Raw genomic sequence first — 16,722 nt, forward strand, 5'->3', positions numbered from 1 at the left:
TACGGGAGCTCAGTCACTGGCTTACTAGTGCTCTTCCGTGCCGTTCCTAGGAGGGGTGCGTCACGTCGTGCCAGGCTTTTTCCGCTATACTTGACTTGAGTGGGTTGAGGCACTGACGTGATTTGCGCTCCCTCGGGCTTGGGCGGTCGAGGAGATTGTAGTGGGCTGTACTCAGCCTTGCCTCAGTGTAGTAAGTTGGTGGTCTGTTGATATCTGTCTAGTGGTGTGGGGGCTGTGCCTTGGCAAAGTGGGTGGGGTTATATCCTGCCTGGTTGGCTCTATGCTGCAATACTCTATGTGCCGTGGGCCTAGGGTCAGTCTGTCCTATCTGTTGAAATTCTTCTGTCTTATCTGGTGTCCTGTGTGATCTTAAGATGCTCCCTCTAATTTTCCCATCTCTCTTTCTCGCTCTCCCCTTGCGGAGTACCTGAGCCCTAGGACCATGCCTCGGGACTACCTGTCCTGATTACTCCTGGCTTTCCCTATCCCCAGTCCACCTGGTTGTGCTGTTGATCCAGTTTCAATTGTTCTGCCTGCAACTCTCTCTCTCTCTCTCTCTCTCTCTCTCTCTCTCTCTCTCTCTCTCTCTCTCTCTCTCTCTCTCTCTCTCTCTCTCTCTCTCTCTCTCTCTCTCTCTCTCCCTCCCTCCCTCCCTCCCTACCGCATCTGCTGTCTTGACCTCTGAATGCTCAGTTATGAAAAGCCAACTGACATTTACTCCTGAGGTGCTGACCTGTTGCAACCACTGTGATTATTAGTTGACCCTGCTGGTCATCTATGAACATCTTGGAGAACGATCGGGCCTTATTGGCCATGTACTCTTATAATCTCCACCCGGCACAGCCAGAAGAGCCTGGTTCCTCTCTAGGTTTCTTCCTATGTTCCTGCCTTTCTAGGGATGTTTTCCTAGCCACCATGCTTCTACATCTGCGTTGCTTGCTGTTTGGGGTTTTAGGCTGTGTTTCTGTATAAGAACTTTATAAATAAATTTGATTTGATGTAGACTAGCCTATCCACACAGCCTACCAGCACTGTATCTGTGAGCTGTTGTCTAGAGCGCACACGCACAACTATCGGTAGTTGAAAATGCCATGGAAACGCATTAAACTTTCGAGTATATGAATACTTTAGCGAAAAATACATTTGTGTGCACAATGTCATCACGCCCTGTCTTTATGCAGATTTGAGAATATTTGCATGAAAATCTGTCGCCAAATGGATGGAAACCTAGCTAGTGATAGACATTATTTGATTACTCAACATAGGGAGGAGCTGGCTCAAAACTCAAAGGCCTGCACAGTAATTATCTACTTACATTGCTAAATGTGTGCGTAGAATAACTAGTGTAGGATCCCATGTGATAGCATGGATGTGATGTGTGTGCTGAGTGGAAGATGTCTCTGTGAGATGTGTCCTGACAAATGAAAAGGTCAGTTTCTCTCAATATCTGTTCTATCTGTGCAGATCAGTTCACTGTGAAGCTCAGGCCTGTGTAACTGTGATCATGCAGGACCCGGACCTCGTTTTAGTTGTCCATTATGGTCCAGGTCAAAGCCACTACATGGTACATACTGTATCCTTCATAGTGTTTCCTACTGTAGCCTATGTCACAGGAAAACCTTAAAGTGATTAACATGCTCTGTCAAACGCCCCAAACCCTTGTTTCCCTCTCTCCCAAAACACCATGATCCGAGAGAAGGAGAGAGAGATGAAGAGAAGGAGATAGAAAAGGAGCCTGTAGGACCATGTTTTATTTGTCTGCTTATCCCTCCCTGTGCTGAAATGTCACCAGGCTCTTAGGGCACTAAGAGCTTAATGGAGAGCCAGGTATTTGAGGCTCTCTGTGCCTTCATCTGCTCAAGGGTTCTTCTACACAGAGCTCTAGTTATCAGGTGTTGTAATATTCTCTGATGTTGGACTCAAGGTGGGGAGTTTAGAAAGGTTTCACCGTGAAATGACCATGAATTCACAGTGAATGAAATGTGTCATCTAGAGTCTAGAGACTGTTAGCTGGCGTTGTTGGATTTCGCAGGAATTTTGGGGAATTTACTTGGAATGCCCAACAGACTACAAAGACCACCGCGAAGTCCCACAAGTCTAAGAAGCTGTATTAAAAATAAAAAGCGGAAACCATGGCAGCATAATTGACTTTAGGATTATTAGGGAGACAATTAGAAAGTTTAGTTGTCCATGAATTTAAAAAAAAAAACATTTTACTCCAGCTTGCTGGCAAACATTGTGAAAGAATGCAGAATTACTCAGACAAAGGACACATCCAAGTTTGTGGTCTTCATTCCTTCACTGAATTTTTTATTATTATTTTTTTTCACCTTTATTTAACCAGGTAGGCAAGTTGAGAACAAGTTCTCATTTACAATTGCGACCTGGCCAAGATAAAGCAAAGCAGTTCGACACAAACAACAACACAGAGTTACACATGGAGTAAAACAAACATACAGTCAATAATACAGTATAAATAAGTCTATATACGATGTGAGCAAATGAGGTGAGATAAGGGAGGTAAAGGCAAAAAAAGGCCATGGTGGCAAAGTAAATACAATATAGCAAGTAAAACACTGGAATGGTATATTTGTAGTGGAAGAATGTGCAAAGTAGAAATACAAATAATGGGGTGCAAAGGAGCAAAATAAATTAAATAAATACTGTAGGGAAAGAGGTAGTTGTTTGGGCAAAATTATAGGTGGGCTATGTACAGGTGCAGTAATCTGTGAGCTGCTCTGACAGTTGGTGCTTAAAGCTAGTGAGGGAGATAAGTGTTTCCAGCTTCAGAGATTTTTGTAGTTCGTTCCAGTCATTGGCAGCAGAGAACTGGAAGGAGAGGCGGCCAAAGAAAGAATTGGTCTTGGGGGTGACCAGAGAGATATACCTGCTGGAGCGAGTGCTACAGGTGGGGTGATATATGGGGATGAGGTATTTGGGTGGGCTATTTACAGATGGGCTATGTACAGGTGCAATGATCGGTAAGCTGTTCTGACAGCTGATGCTTAAAGTTAGAGAGGGAGATATAGGTATTCAGCTTCAGTGATTTTTGCTATTTGTTCCAGTCATTGGCAGCAGAGGACTGGAAGGAAATGCGACCAAAGGAGAAGTTGGCTTTGGGGGTGACCAGTGAAATATACCTGCTGGAGCACGTGCTATGGGTGGGTGCTGCTATGGTGACCAGCGAGCTGAGATAAGGGGGGACTTTACCTAGCAGGGTCTTGTAGATGACATGGAGCCAGTGGGTTTGGCGACGAGTATTAAGCGAGGGCCAGCCAGGTAGTATATGGGGCTTTGGTGACAAAACGGATTGCACTGTGATAGACTGCATCCAATTTGTTGAGTAGGGTATTGGAGGCTATTTTGTAAATGACATCGCCAAAGTCGAGGATTGGTAGGATGGTCAGTTTTACAAGGGTATGTTTGGCAGCATGAGTGAAGGATGCTTTGTTGCGAAATAGGAAGCCAATTCTAGATTTAACTTTGGATTGGAGATGTTTGATATGGGTCTGGAAGGAGAGTTTACAGTCTAACCAGACACCTAAGTATTTGTAGTTGTCCACGTATTCTAAGTCAGAGCCGTCCAGAGTAGTGATGTTGGACAGGCGGGTAGGTGCAGGTAGGGATCGGTTGAAGAGCGTGCATTTAGTTTTACTTGTATTTAAGAGCAATTGGAGGCCACGGAAGGAGAGTTGTATGGCATTGAAGCTTGCCTGGAGGGTTGTTAACACAGTGTCCAAAGAAGGGCCGGAAGTATACAGAATGGTGTCGTCTGCGTAGAGGTGGATCAGAGACTCACCAGCAGCAAGAGCGACCTCATTGATGTATACAGAGAAGAGAGTCGGTCCAAGAATTGAACCCTGTGGCACCCCCATAGAGACTGCCAGAGGTCCGGACAGCAGACCCTCCGATTTGACACACTGAACTCTATCAGAGAAGTAGTTGGTGAACCAGGCGAGGCAATCATTTGAGAAACCAAGGCTGTTGAGTCTGCCGATGAGGATGTGGTGATTGACAGAGTCGAAAGCCTTGGCCAGATCAATGAATACGGCTGCACAGTAATGTTTCTTATCGATGGCGGTTAAGATATCGTTTAGGACCTTGAGCGTGGCTGAGGTGTACCCATGACCAGCTCTGAAACCAGATTGCAAAGCAGAGAAGGTATGGTGAGATTCGAAATGGTCGGTAATCTGTTTGTTGACTTGGCTTTTGAAGACCTTAGAAAGGCATGGTAGGATAGATATAGGTCTGTAGCAGTTTGGGTCAAGAGTGTCCCCTCCTTTGAAGAGGGGGATGACCGCAGCTGCTTTCCAATCTTTGGGAATCTCAGACGACACGAAAGAGAGGTTGAACAGGCTAGTAATAGGGGTGGGAACAATTTCGGCAGATAATTTTAGAAAGAAAGGGTCCAGATTGTCTAGCCCGGCTGATTTGTAGGGGTCCAGATTTTGCAGCTCTTTCAGAACATCAGCTGAATGGATTTGGGAGAAGGAGAAATGGGTAAGGCTTGGGCGAGTTGCTGTTGGGGGTGCAGTGCTGTTGACAGGGGTAGGAGTAGCCAGGTGGAAAGCATGGCCATCAGTAGAAAAATGCTTATTGAAATTTTCAATTATGGTGGATTTATCAGTGGTGACAGTGTTTCCTATCTTCAGTGCAGTGGGCAGCTGGGAGGAGGTGTTCTTATTCTCCATGGACTTTACAGTGTCCCAGAACTTTTTTGAGTTAGTGTTGCAAGAAGCAAATTTCTGCTTGAAAAAGCTAGCCTTGGCTTTTCTAACTGCCTGTGTATAATGGTTTCTAGCTTCCCTGAACAGCTGCATATCACGGGGGCTGTTCGATGCTAATGCAGAACGCCATAGGATGTTTTTGTGTTGGTTAAGGGCAGTCAGGTCTGGGGAGAACCAAGGGCTATATCTGTTCCTGGTTCTACATTTCTTGAATGGGGCATGTTTATTTAAGATGGTTAGGAAGGCATTTTAAAAAAATATCCAGGCATCCTCTACTGATGGGATGAGGTCAATATCCTTCCAGGATACCCCGGCCAGGTCGATTAGAAAGGCCTGCTCGCTGAAGTGTTTCAGGGAGCGTTTTACAGTGATGAGAGGAGGTCGTTTGACCGCTGACCCGTTACGGATGCAGGCAATGAGGCAGTGATCGCTGAGATCTTGGTTGAAGACAGCAGAGGTGTATTTAGAGGGCAAGTTGGTTAGGATGATATCTATGAGGGTGCCCGTGTTTAAGGCTTTGGGGAGGTACCTGGTAGGTTCATTGATAATTTGTGTGAGATTGAGGGCATCAAGTTTAGATTGTAGGATGGCTGGGGTGTTAAGCATGTTCCAGTTTAGGTCGCCTAGCAGCACGAGCTCTGAAGATAGATGGGGGGCAATCAGTTCACATATGGTGTCCAGAGCACAGCTGGGGGCAGAGGGTGGTCTATAGCAGGCGGCAACGGTGAGAGACTTGTTTTTAGAGAGGTGGATTTTTAAAAGTAGAAGTTCAAATTGTTTGGGTACAGACCTGGATAGTAGGACAGAACTCTGCAGGCTATCTTTGCAGTAGATTGCAACACCTCCCCCTTTGGCAGTTCTATCTTGTCTGAAAATGTTGTAGTTTGGAATTAAAATGTCTGAATTTTTGGTGGTCTTCCTAAGCCAGGATTCAGACACAGCTAGAACATCCGGGTTGGCAGAGTGTGCTAAAGCAGTGAATAGAACAAACTTAGGGAGGAGGCTTCTAATGTTAACATGCATGAAACCAAGGCTATTACGGTTACAGAAGTCGTCAAAAGAAAGTGCCTGGGGAATAGGAGTGGAGCTAGGCACTGCAGGGCCTGGATTCACCTCTACATCGCCAGAGGAACATAGGAGGAGTAAAATAAGGGTGCGGCTAAAAGCAATAAGAATTGGTCGTCTAGAACGTCTGGAACAGAGAGTAAAAGGAGGTTTCTGGGGGCGATAAAATAGCATCAAGGTATAATGTACAGACAAAGGTAAGGTAGGATGTGAATACAGTGGAGGTAAACCTAGGTATTGAGTGATGAAGAGAGAGATATTGTCTCTAGAAACATCATTGAAACCAGGAGATGTCATTGCATGTGTGGGTGGTGGAACTAATAGGTTGGATAAGGTATAGTGAGCAGGACTAGAGGCTCTACAGTGAAATAAGCCAATAAACACTAACCAGAACAGCAATGGACAAGACATATTGACATTAAGGAGAGGCATGCTTAGTCGAGTGATCAAAAGGGTCCAGTGAGTGGAGAGGTTGGTTGAGGGTCACGGCGATTTAGACAGCTAGCCAGGCCATCGGTAGCAAGCTAGCATAGGATGGAGTCTGTTGTTAGCCACCTCTTGCGTTCGGTCAGTAGATTAGTGGGGTTCCATGTGGTAGAGGGGATTAATCCAAATCACACAACAACAACAAAAATAAGAACAATAGATATAGTTATAGAGGCCCGAGAAGAAAACATAATAATAATAAAAATAAATAAATTGTCCGATTGTCTATTCAGATAGCAGCTAACGGTTAGCGGGCCGCAGATGGGCGTTCAGGTAACGTTGCGACGGAGGAGCCAGCCGGATCTCCTTCAGGTAGATAACGTCGGCAGTCCAGTTGTGAAGGCCCGGTGGGGCTCCGCGTAGGCAGTAAAACGGGTCCGGATAGGTGACTGCAGCCCAGGAGTGAATGATGGAACTCAGGAGTGATTGACGGAGCTGGCTAGCACCGGAACAATCGATGTTTGCTCCGGAATCGACGAAAGCCGACTGTCACACGGATAGCAGCTAGCTAGCTGTGAGATCCGGGTATGAATATCCAGAGAGCAGTTGAAATCCAGGGACATGGAGAGAAAAATTGGTCCGGTATGTTCCGCTCCGAGCCGCGCTGCGCCGTACAAAACTGCCGATAGATTTTCGATAGATTTTCGAGCTAAAGGATAGCTGATGACCACAAACTGTGGTTAGCTGAATACTAACGATTTGCCAGTAAAGAAGCTAACTAGCTTCTGATTAGCTTCTGGATTCGCTTCTGGGCTAGCTCCTGGCTAGCTTCTGGCTAGTTTCTGGCTAGCTTCTTGGAGTTTCTGGCTAGCTTCTTGGAGGATTACAGATCTGAGGTAAATAATACTTTTTTATAAATATAAATTGGTGAGGCTGGTTGCAGGAGAGTGTTTAGAAGATGAGTTGATGGAAAATAAAAATGAAATGTATGTAAAAAAAGTTGTAAAAATATATATATACAGGACACGACAAGACGAGGACAAAAGACGTCTGAACTGCTATGCGATCTTGGAGAGGTGTGGTGATTAACAAAGTCGAAAGCTTTGGCCAGATCAATGAATACGGCTGCACAGTAATGTTTCTTATCGATGGCGGTTAAGATATCGTTTAGGACCTTGAGCGTGGCTGAGGTGCACCCATGACCACCTCTGAAACCAGATTGCATAGCAGAGAAGGTATGGTGAGATTCGAAATGGTCGGTAATCTGTTTGTTGACTTGGCTTTCGAAGACCTTAGAAAGGCAGGGTAGGATAGATATAGGTCTGTAGCAGTTTGGGTCAAGAGTGTGAGAACCTGCTCTGTATTGCAGAGTTGACTCTGTCTGTCTAATGGTCTGTTACAAATTGCAGTCTTGTTAAACGTCTTGTTAATGGTGTTGATGCGGTGCTGATATTAGGCTGAGATTTGATTTGTATTCACTGGGAAATTATTTCCATAAGGGCATCCTCTAAATGACAGTGTAATGTGTGTTGCGATTGAAGTGGTCCCTGGGGATTGGCCATGCAACACAACACACACACATTCATCTACAGAAAGAAACACACATACATGTACCACTCTCACAGGCATGCATGTACCCTCACACCCAGTGCTCCCACAGGCACCTGTCTGTGCCTCAAAAATGTGCCATGAATAGATGAGAGGCCTCCTCTCCAAACACAAGCTGTCAGACACAGAGATGGGTAAATATCACACTGCCAATCACTGGTTGCCATGGATACCATTCTCATCTCTGTCTCCCTCCCTCTCTCTCTGCAGGTTTCAGGATGACAGGGGCTATGTGTTGTACCCCCAGATAGGGGATCGTCTAGATCTCATCTGCCCAGCCTCCAACCCCCAAGGCCCCCGCTCCCCCAGTGAGTATGAGTACTACAAGCTGTACCTGGTGTCCACACGCGAGCAGGCTGACCGCTGTGAGGTGATGGGCGCGCCAAACCTGCTGCTCACCTGTGACAAGCCCAACAGTGACATGCGCTTCACCATCAAGTTCCAGGAGTTCTCTCCCAACCTGTGGGGACATGAGTTCAAGACCCTGCAGGACTACTACATCATAGGTGAGGGGATGTGTGTGTGTGTGTGTGTGTGCATGTGAGAGAGAGGATGGGATGTATGTGTGTGTGCGTGTGTGAAAAGGCACACGTTTTAGAAATGTCTGGTATGCACAATGGAAGAACTATCATTACAGAACACCATGGAAACACTATAATTACAGAACAACATGGAAGCACAATCATTTCAGAACACCATGGAAATGCTATCATTACAGAACATCATGGAAACGATATCGTTACTGAACACCACGGAACACTAGCATTACAGAAAACCATGGAAACACTATTGTTATGAACACCATGGAAACGCTATCGTTACACAACACAATGGAAATAGTATTGTTACAGAACACCATGGAAACATTATCGTTACAGAACATCTTGGAAACACTTTCTTACAGAACACAATGGAAACACTATCGTTACAGAACCCCATGGAAACGCTATCGTTACAGAACACCATGGAAACATTATCGTTACAGAACACCATGGAAACTCTATTGTTACTAATCACTATGGAAACACTATCGTTAAAGAACACCATGGAAATACTATCGTTACAGAACACCATGGAAACACTGTCATTACAGAACACAATGGAAACACTATCTTTACACAACACCTTGGAAACACTATCGTTACAGAACATAATGGAAACACTGTCATTACAGAACATAATGGAAACATTATTGTTACAGAACACCATGGAAACACTATCGTTACAGAACACCATGGAAACATATTGTTACAGAACACAATGGAAACAATATTGTTACAGAACACCATGGAAACATTATTGTTACAGAACACCATGAAAACTCTATTGTTATTAATCACTATGGAAACACGATCGTTACAGAACACAATGGAAAAACTATCATTAAAGAACACCATGGAAACACTATCATTACAGAACACCATGAAAACACTATGGTTACAGAACACCATGGAAATGCTATCATCTCAGAACACCATGGAAGAGCTATCGTTACAGAACACCATGGAAACACTATCGTTACAGAACATCATGGAAACACTATCGTTACAGAACACCATGTAAATGCTATCGTTACAGAACATCATGGATAAACTATTATTACAGAACACCATGGAAACACTATCATTGCAGAACACCATGGAAAAACTATAATTACAGAACACCATGGAAACACTATCATTACAGAACACCATGGAAACACTATCTTTACAGAACACCTTGGAAACACTGTCGTTACAGAACACAATGGAAACACTATCATTACAGAACACAATGGAAACGCTATCATTACAGAACATAATGGAAACAAATTGTTACAGAACACAATGCAAACACTATTGTTACAGAACACCATGGAAACATTATTGTTACAGAACACCATGAAAACTCTATTGTTATTAATCACTATGGAAACACGATCGTTACAGAACACAATGGAAAAACTATCATTACAGAACACCATGGAAACACTATCTGTCACGTTCTGACCATCGTTCGTGTGTGTTTTCCTTGTTTTAGTGTTGGTCAGGACGTGAGCTGGGTGGGCATTCTATGTTGGATGTCTTGTTTGTCTATTTCTATGTCTGGCCTGATATGGTTCTCAATCAGAGGCAGGTGTTAGTCATTGTCTCTGATTGGGAACCATATTTAGGTAGCCTGGGTTTCACTGTGTGTTTGTGGGTGATTGTCCTTAGTGTCTTGATGTCCTTGTTCTGTGTGTATGTGCACCAGTATTAGGCTGTTTCGGTTTTCGTTACGTTTATTGTTTTGTAGTGTTTGTATCGATTCGTGTTTTACGTCAGTTTAAATAAACATGGATCGCAATCTACACGCCGCATTTTGGTCCGACTCTCCTTCACATACAGAAAACTGTTACAGAATCACCCACCACAACAGGACCAAGCGGCGTGGTAATGGGCAACAGCAGCGAAAGGAGGAAAGAACATGAGAGGACGTTATGGACAGCAGGAGTATGGACTATACTACTTGGGAGGAGATAGACAGGTGGGCGGTCGACCCAGGGAGAGTGCCGGAGCCCGCCTGGGATTCGATGGAGCAGTGCGCGGAAGGTTATCGGAGAATGGAGTTGGCGAAGCAAGCACGGCGGCGCGGACGGAAACCAGAGAGTCAGCCCCAAAAATGTATTGGGGGGGGGGGGCTAACAGGGAGTATGGCTACGCCAGGTAGCAGACCTGAGCCAACTCCCCCTGTTTATCGTGGGGAGCCAAGGAGGAGACCAGAACCAGAACCGGTGTTGGAGGTGAGCGAAGCAGAGACAGAGTTAATGGGGAAATTGGAGGAGAGAGTAATGAGGGAGTTGCTGTGTTGGTGTTTTAAACATGGAATTCGCCCGACGGAGCGTGTCGGGGATTTGATGGCACCTGGGTCAGCGCTCCATACTCCCCGCACCAGGCTTCCTGTGCGTGTCCCCGGCCCAGTACCACCAGTGCCAGCACCACGCATCAGGCCTACAGTGCGCCTCGCCTCTCCAGCGCTGCCGGAGCCTCCCGCCTATCTAGCGCTGTCAGAGCCTTCCTCCTCTACAGCGATGCCAGAGTCTCCCGCCTGTTCAGCGCAGTTAGAGCCTTTCTCCTCTCCAGCGCTGCCGGAGTCTCCCGCTTGTTTAGCGCTGCCAGATCCTTCCGCCTCTACAGCGCTGCCGGAGTCTCCCGCCTGTTCAGAACTGCCAGTCTGCAAGGAGCTGCCAGTCTGCATGGAGCTGCCAGTCTGCATGGAGCTGCCAGTCTGCATGGAGCTGCCAGTCTGCAAGGAGCTGCCAGTCTGCAAGGAGCTGCCAGTCTGCAAGGAGCTGCCAGTCTGCAAGGAGCTGCCAGTCTGCAAGGAGCTGCCAGTCTGCATTGAGCTGCCAGTCTGCAAGGAGCTGCCAGTCTGCAAGGAGCCACCAGAGCTGCCAGTCTGCAGGATGCCGCCAGAGCTGCCAGTCTGCAAGGAGCCGCCAGAGCTGCCAGTCTGCATGGAGCCGCCAGAGCTGCCAGTCTGCATGGAGCCGCCAGAGCTGCCAGTCTGCATGGAGCCGCCAGGGCCGCCAGTCAGCATGGAGCCGCCAGGGCCGCCAGTCAGCATGGAGCAGCCAGGGCCGCCAGTCAGCATGGAGCAGCCAGGGCCGCCAGTCAGCATGGAGCAGCCAGGGCCGCCAGTCAGCATGGAGCAGCCAGGGCCGCCAGTCAGCATGGAGCAGCCAGAGCCGCCAGTCAGCATGGAGCAGCCAGAGTCGCCAGTCAGCATGGAGCAGCCAGTCGGCATGGAGCAGCCAGAGCAGCCATTCAGCATGGAGCAGCCAGAGCTGCCAGTCAGCATGGAGCAGCCAGTCAGCATGGAGCAGCCAGAACTGCCAGTCAGCCAGACTCTTCCAGATCTGCCAGTCAGCCAGACTCTTCCAGATCTGCCAGTCAGCCAGACTCTTCCAGATCTGCCAGTCAACCAGACTCTTCCAGATCTGCCAGTCAACCAGACTCTTCCAGATCTGCCAGAACTGCCAGCCAGCCAGGATCTTCCAGATCCGCCAGTCAGCCAGAATCCGCCAGTCAGCCGGGATCTGCCAGAGCCAACTACCTGCCTGGGCTTCCTCTCAGTGTTGAGCTTCCTCTCAGTGCTGAGCTTCCTCTCAGTGCTGAGCTTCCTCTCAGTCCCGAGCTACCCCTCAGTCCCGAGCTACCCCTCAGTCCCGAGCTACCCCTCAGTCCCGAGCTACCCCTGTCCCGAGCTGTCCCTCTGTCCCGAGCTGCCATTAAGGAGGGTCGCCTATCTAGGGACGCTAAGGAGGTGGACTAAGACTATTATGGAGTGGGGTCCATGTCCAGCGCCAGAGCCGCCACTGCGGACAGATGCCCACCCACACCCTCCCCTATAGGTTTAGGTTGTGCGTCCGGAGTCCGCACCTTGGAGGGGGGGTACTGTCACGTTCTGACCATCGTTCGTGTGTGTTTTCCTTGTTTTAGTGTTGGTCAGGACGTGAGCTGGGTGGGCATTCTATGTTGGATGTCTTGTTTGTCTATTTCTATGTCTGGCCTGATATGGTTCTCAATCAGAGGCAGGTGTTAGTCATTGTCTCTGATTGGGAACCATATTTAGGTAGCCTGGGTTTCACTGTGTGTTCATGGGTGATTGTCCTTAGTGTCTTGATGTCCTTGTTCTGTGTGTATGTGCACCAGTATTAGGCTGTTTCGGTTTTCGTTACGTTTATTGTTTTGTAGTGTTTGTATCGATTCGTGTTTTACGTTAGTTTAAATAAACATGGTTCGCAATCTACACGCCGCATTTTGGTCCGACTCTCCTTCACATACAGAAAACCGTTACACTATCATTACAGAACATCATGGAAAAACAATCATTACAGAACCCCATGGAAACACTATCATTACAGAACACCATGGAAACACTATAGTTACAGAACACCATGAAAGAGCTATCGTTACAGAACACCATGGAAACACTACCGATACAAAACACCATGGAAACACTGTTGTTACAGAACATCATGGAAACGCTATCGTTACAGAACACCATGGAAACACTACCGATACAAAACACCATGGAAACACTATCGTTACAGAACACCATTGAAACACTATGGTTAAAGAACACCATGGAAACACTATCGTTACAGAACACCATGGAAACGCTATCGTTACAGAACACCATGGAAACACTATGGTTACAGAACACCATGGAAGAACTATCGTTACAGAACACCATTGAAACACTATGGTTACAGAACACCATGGAAACACTGGTTACAGAACACCATGGAAGAGCTATCATTACAGAACACCATGGAAACACTATGGTTACAGAACACCATGGAAATGCTATCATTTCAGAACACCATGGAAGAGCTATTGTTACAGAACACCATGGAAACACTACCGATACAAAACACCATGGAAACACTATTGTTACAGAACACAATGGAAACACTATGGTTACAGAACGCCATGGAAACACTATGGTTACAGAACACCATGGAAGAGCTATCATTACATAACACCATGGAAACACAATCATGACAGAACACCATGGAAACACTATCTTTACAGAACAGCCTGGAAAAACTCTAGTTTTCAAAACACAATGGAATCGCTTTCGTTACAGAACACAATGGAAACATTATGGTTACAGAACACCATGGAAACACTATGGTTACAGAACACCATGGAAGAGCTATCATTACAGAACACCATGGAAACACTATCATTACAGAACACCATGTAAACGCTATCGTTACAGAACATCATGGAAACGCTATCATTACAGAACATCATGGAAACACTTTGGGTACATAACACCATGGAAACACTACCGATACAAAACACCCTGGAAATGCTATCGTTACAGAACACCATAAAAACACTATCGTTACAGGACACCATGGAAACACTACCGATACAAAACACCATGGAAACACTACCGATACAAAACACCATGGAAACGCTTTCATTACAGAACACCATGGAAACACTACCGATACAAAACACAATGGAAACACTATCGTTACAGAACACCATGGAAACACTATGGTTACAGAACACCAAGAAACACTATGGTTACAGAACACCATGGAAGAGCTATCATTATATAACACCATGGAAACACAATCGTTACAGAACACCATGGAAACACTATCTTTACAGAACACCTTGGAAAAACTATCGTTACAGAACACAATGGAAACGCTATCATTACAGAACACAATGGAAACATTATTGTTGCAGAACACCATGGAAACATTATTGGTACAGAACACCATGGAAACTCTATTGTTATTAATCACTATGGAAACACTATCGTTACAGAACACCATGGAAACACTATCATTACAGAACACCATGGAAACACTATCATTACAGAACACCATGGAAACACTATCATTGCAGAACACCATGGAAACACTATTGTTACAGAACACAATGGAAATGCTATCGTTACAGAACATCATGGAAACGCTATCATTACAGAACATCATGGAAACGCTTTCGTTTCAGAACACCATGGAAGAGCTATCATTACAGAACACCATGGAAACACTACCGATACAAAACACCATGGAAACACTATCGTTACAGAACATCATGGAAACGCTATCGTTACAGAACACCATGGAAACACTATCATTACAGAACACCATGGAAACACTATCATTACAGAACACCATGGAAACACTATTGTTACAGAACACAATGGAAATGCTATCGTTACAGAACATCATGGAAACGCTATCATTACAGAACATCATGAAAACGCTTTCGTTACAGAACACCATGGAAGAGCTATCATTACAGAACACCATGGAAACACTACCGATACAAAACACCATGGAAACACTATCGTTACAGAACATCATGGAAACGCTATCGTTACAAAACACCATGGAAACGCTATCGTTACAAAACACCATGGAAACACTACCGATACAAAACACCATGGAAACACTATCGTTACAGAACATCATGGAAACGCTATCGTTACAGAACACCATGGAAACACTACCGATACAAAACACCATGGAAACTCTATCGTTACAGAACACCATTGAAACACTATTGTTATGAACACCATGGAAACACTATCTTTACAGAACAACATGGAAACACTATTTTACAGAACACCTTGGAAACACTATTATTACAGAACACAATGGAAACACTATTGTTACAGAACAACATGGAAATATTATCGTTACAGAACACCATGGAAGAGCTATCGTTACAGAACACCATGGAAACGCTATAGTTACAGAACACCATGGAAACACTATGGTTACAGAACACCATGGAAGAGTTATCGTTACAGAACACCATGGAAACACTATCTTTACAGAACACAATGGAAGCACTATCGTTACAGAACACCATGGAAACACTATCGTTACAGAACACCATGGAAACACTATTGTTACAGAACACCATGGAAGAGTTATCGTTACAGAACACCATGGAAACACTATCTTTACAGAACACAATGGAAGCACTATCGTTACAGAACACCATGGAAACACTATTGTTACAGAACACAATGGAAACACTATCTTTGCAGAAAACAATGGAAAGACTATCATTACAGAACACCATGGAAACTTTATCATTACAGAACAACATGGAAACACTATTATACAGAACACCTTGGAAACACTATTATGACAGAACAACATGGAAATATTATCGTTACAGAACACCATGGAAGAGCTATCGTTACAGAACACCATGGAAACGCTATAGTTACAGAACACCATGGAAACACTATGGTTACAGAACACCATGGAAATGCTATTGTTACAGAGCACCATGGAAGAGCTATCGTTACAGAACACCATGGAAACACTATCGTTACAGAACACAATGGAAACACTATTGTTTCAGAACACCATGGAAGAGTTATCGTTACAGAACATCATGGAAACACTATCGTTACAGAACACCATGGAATAGTTATCGTTACAGAACATCATGGAAACACTATCGTTACAGAACACCATGGAATAGTTATTGTTACAGAACATCATGGAAACACTATCGTTACAGAACACCATGGAAGAGTTATCGTTACAGAACATCATGGAAATGCTATGGTTACAGAACACCATGGAAGAGTTATCGTTACAGAACACCATGGAAGAGTTATCGTTACAGAACACCATGGAAACACTATCTTTACAGAACACAATGGAAGCACTATCGTTACAGAACACAATGGAAACACTATCGTTACAGAACACCATGGAAACACTATTGTTACAGAACACCATGGAAGCGTTATCGTTACAGAACACCATGGAAACACTATCTTTACAGAACACAATGGAAGCACTATCGTTACAGAACACCATGGAAACACTATCGTTACAGAACACAATGGAAACACTATCTTTACAGAAAACAATGGAAAGACTATCATTACAGAACACCATGGAAACTTTATCATTACAGAACAACATGGAAACACTATTATACAGAACACCTTGGAAACACTATCTTTACAGAACAACATGGAAATATTATCGTTACAGAACACCATGGAAGAGCTATCGTTACAGAACACCATGGAAACGCTATAGTTACAGAACACCATGGAAATGCTATCGTTACAGAGCACCATGGAAGAGCTATCGTTACAGAACAACATGGAAGAGCTATCGTTACAGAACACCATGGAAACACTATCGTTACAGAACACAATGGAAGAGTTATCATTACAGAACATCATGGAAACACTATGGTTACAGAACACCATGGAAGAGTTATCGTTACAGAACATCATGGAAACACTATGGTTACAGAACACAATGGAAACACTATTGTTACAGAACACCATGGAAATGCTATCGTTACAGAGCACCATGGAAGAGTTATCGTTACAGAACACCATGGAAGAGTTATCG

General features: G+C 45.0%; 1 protein-coding gene across 1 annotated transcript in view; it reads left to right on the forward strand.

Annotated features, from left to right (window-relative positions):
* LOC110509926 (ephrin-B2) overlaps positions 1-16,722 on the forward strand; it is a 64,505-nt gene that overhangs the window by 30,517 nt on the left and 17,266 nt on the right. Inside the window, exon 2 of the mRNA XM_021591146.2 lies at positions 8,037-8,332. Coding sequence (XP_021446821.2) covers positions 8,037-8,332 — 296 coding nt within the window. The remainder of the gene's footprint in view (positions 1-8,036; positions 8,333-16,722) is intronic.

This window comes from Oncorhynchus mykiss, chromosome Y (assembly GCF_013265735.2).
Source record: "Oncorhynchus mykiss isolate Arlee chromosome Y, USDA_OmykA_1.1, whole genome shotgun sequence".
In the NCBI taxonomy this organism is placed as follows: Eukaryota; Metazoa; Chordata; class Actinopteri; order Salmoniformes; family Salmonidae; genus Oncorhynchus; species Oncorhynchus mykiss.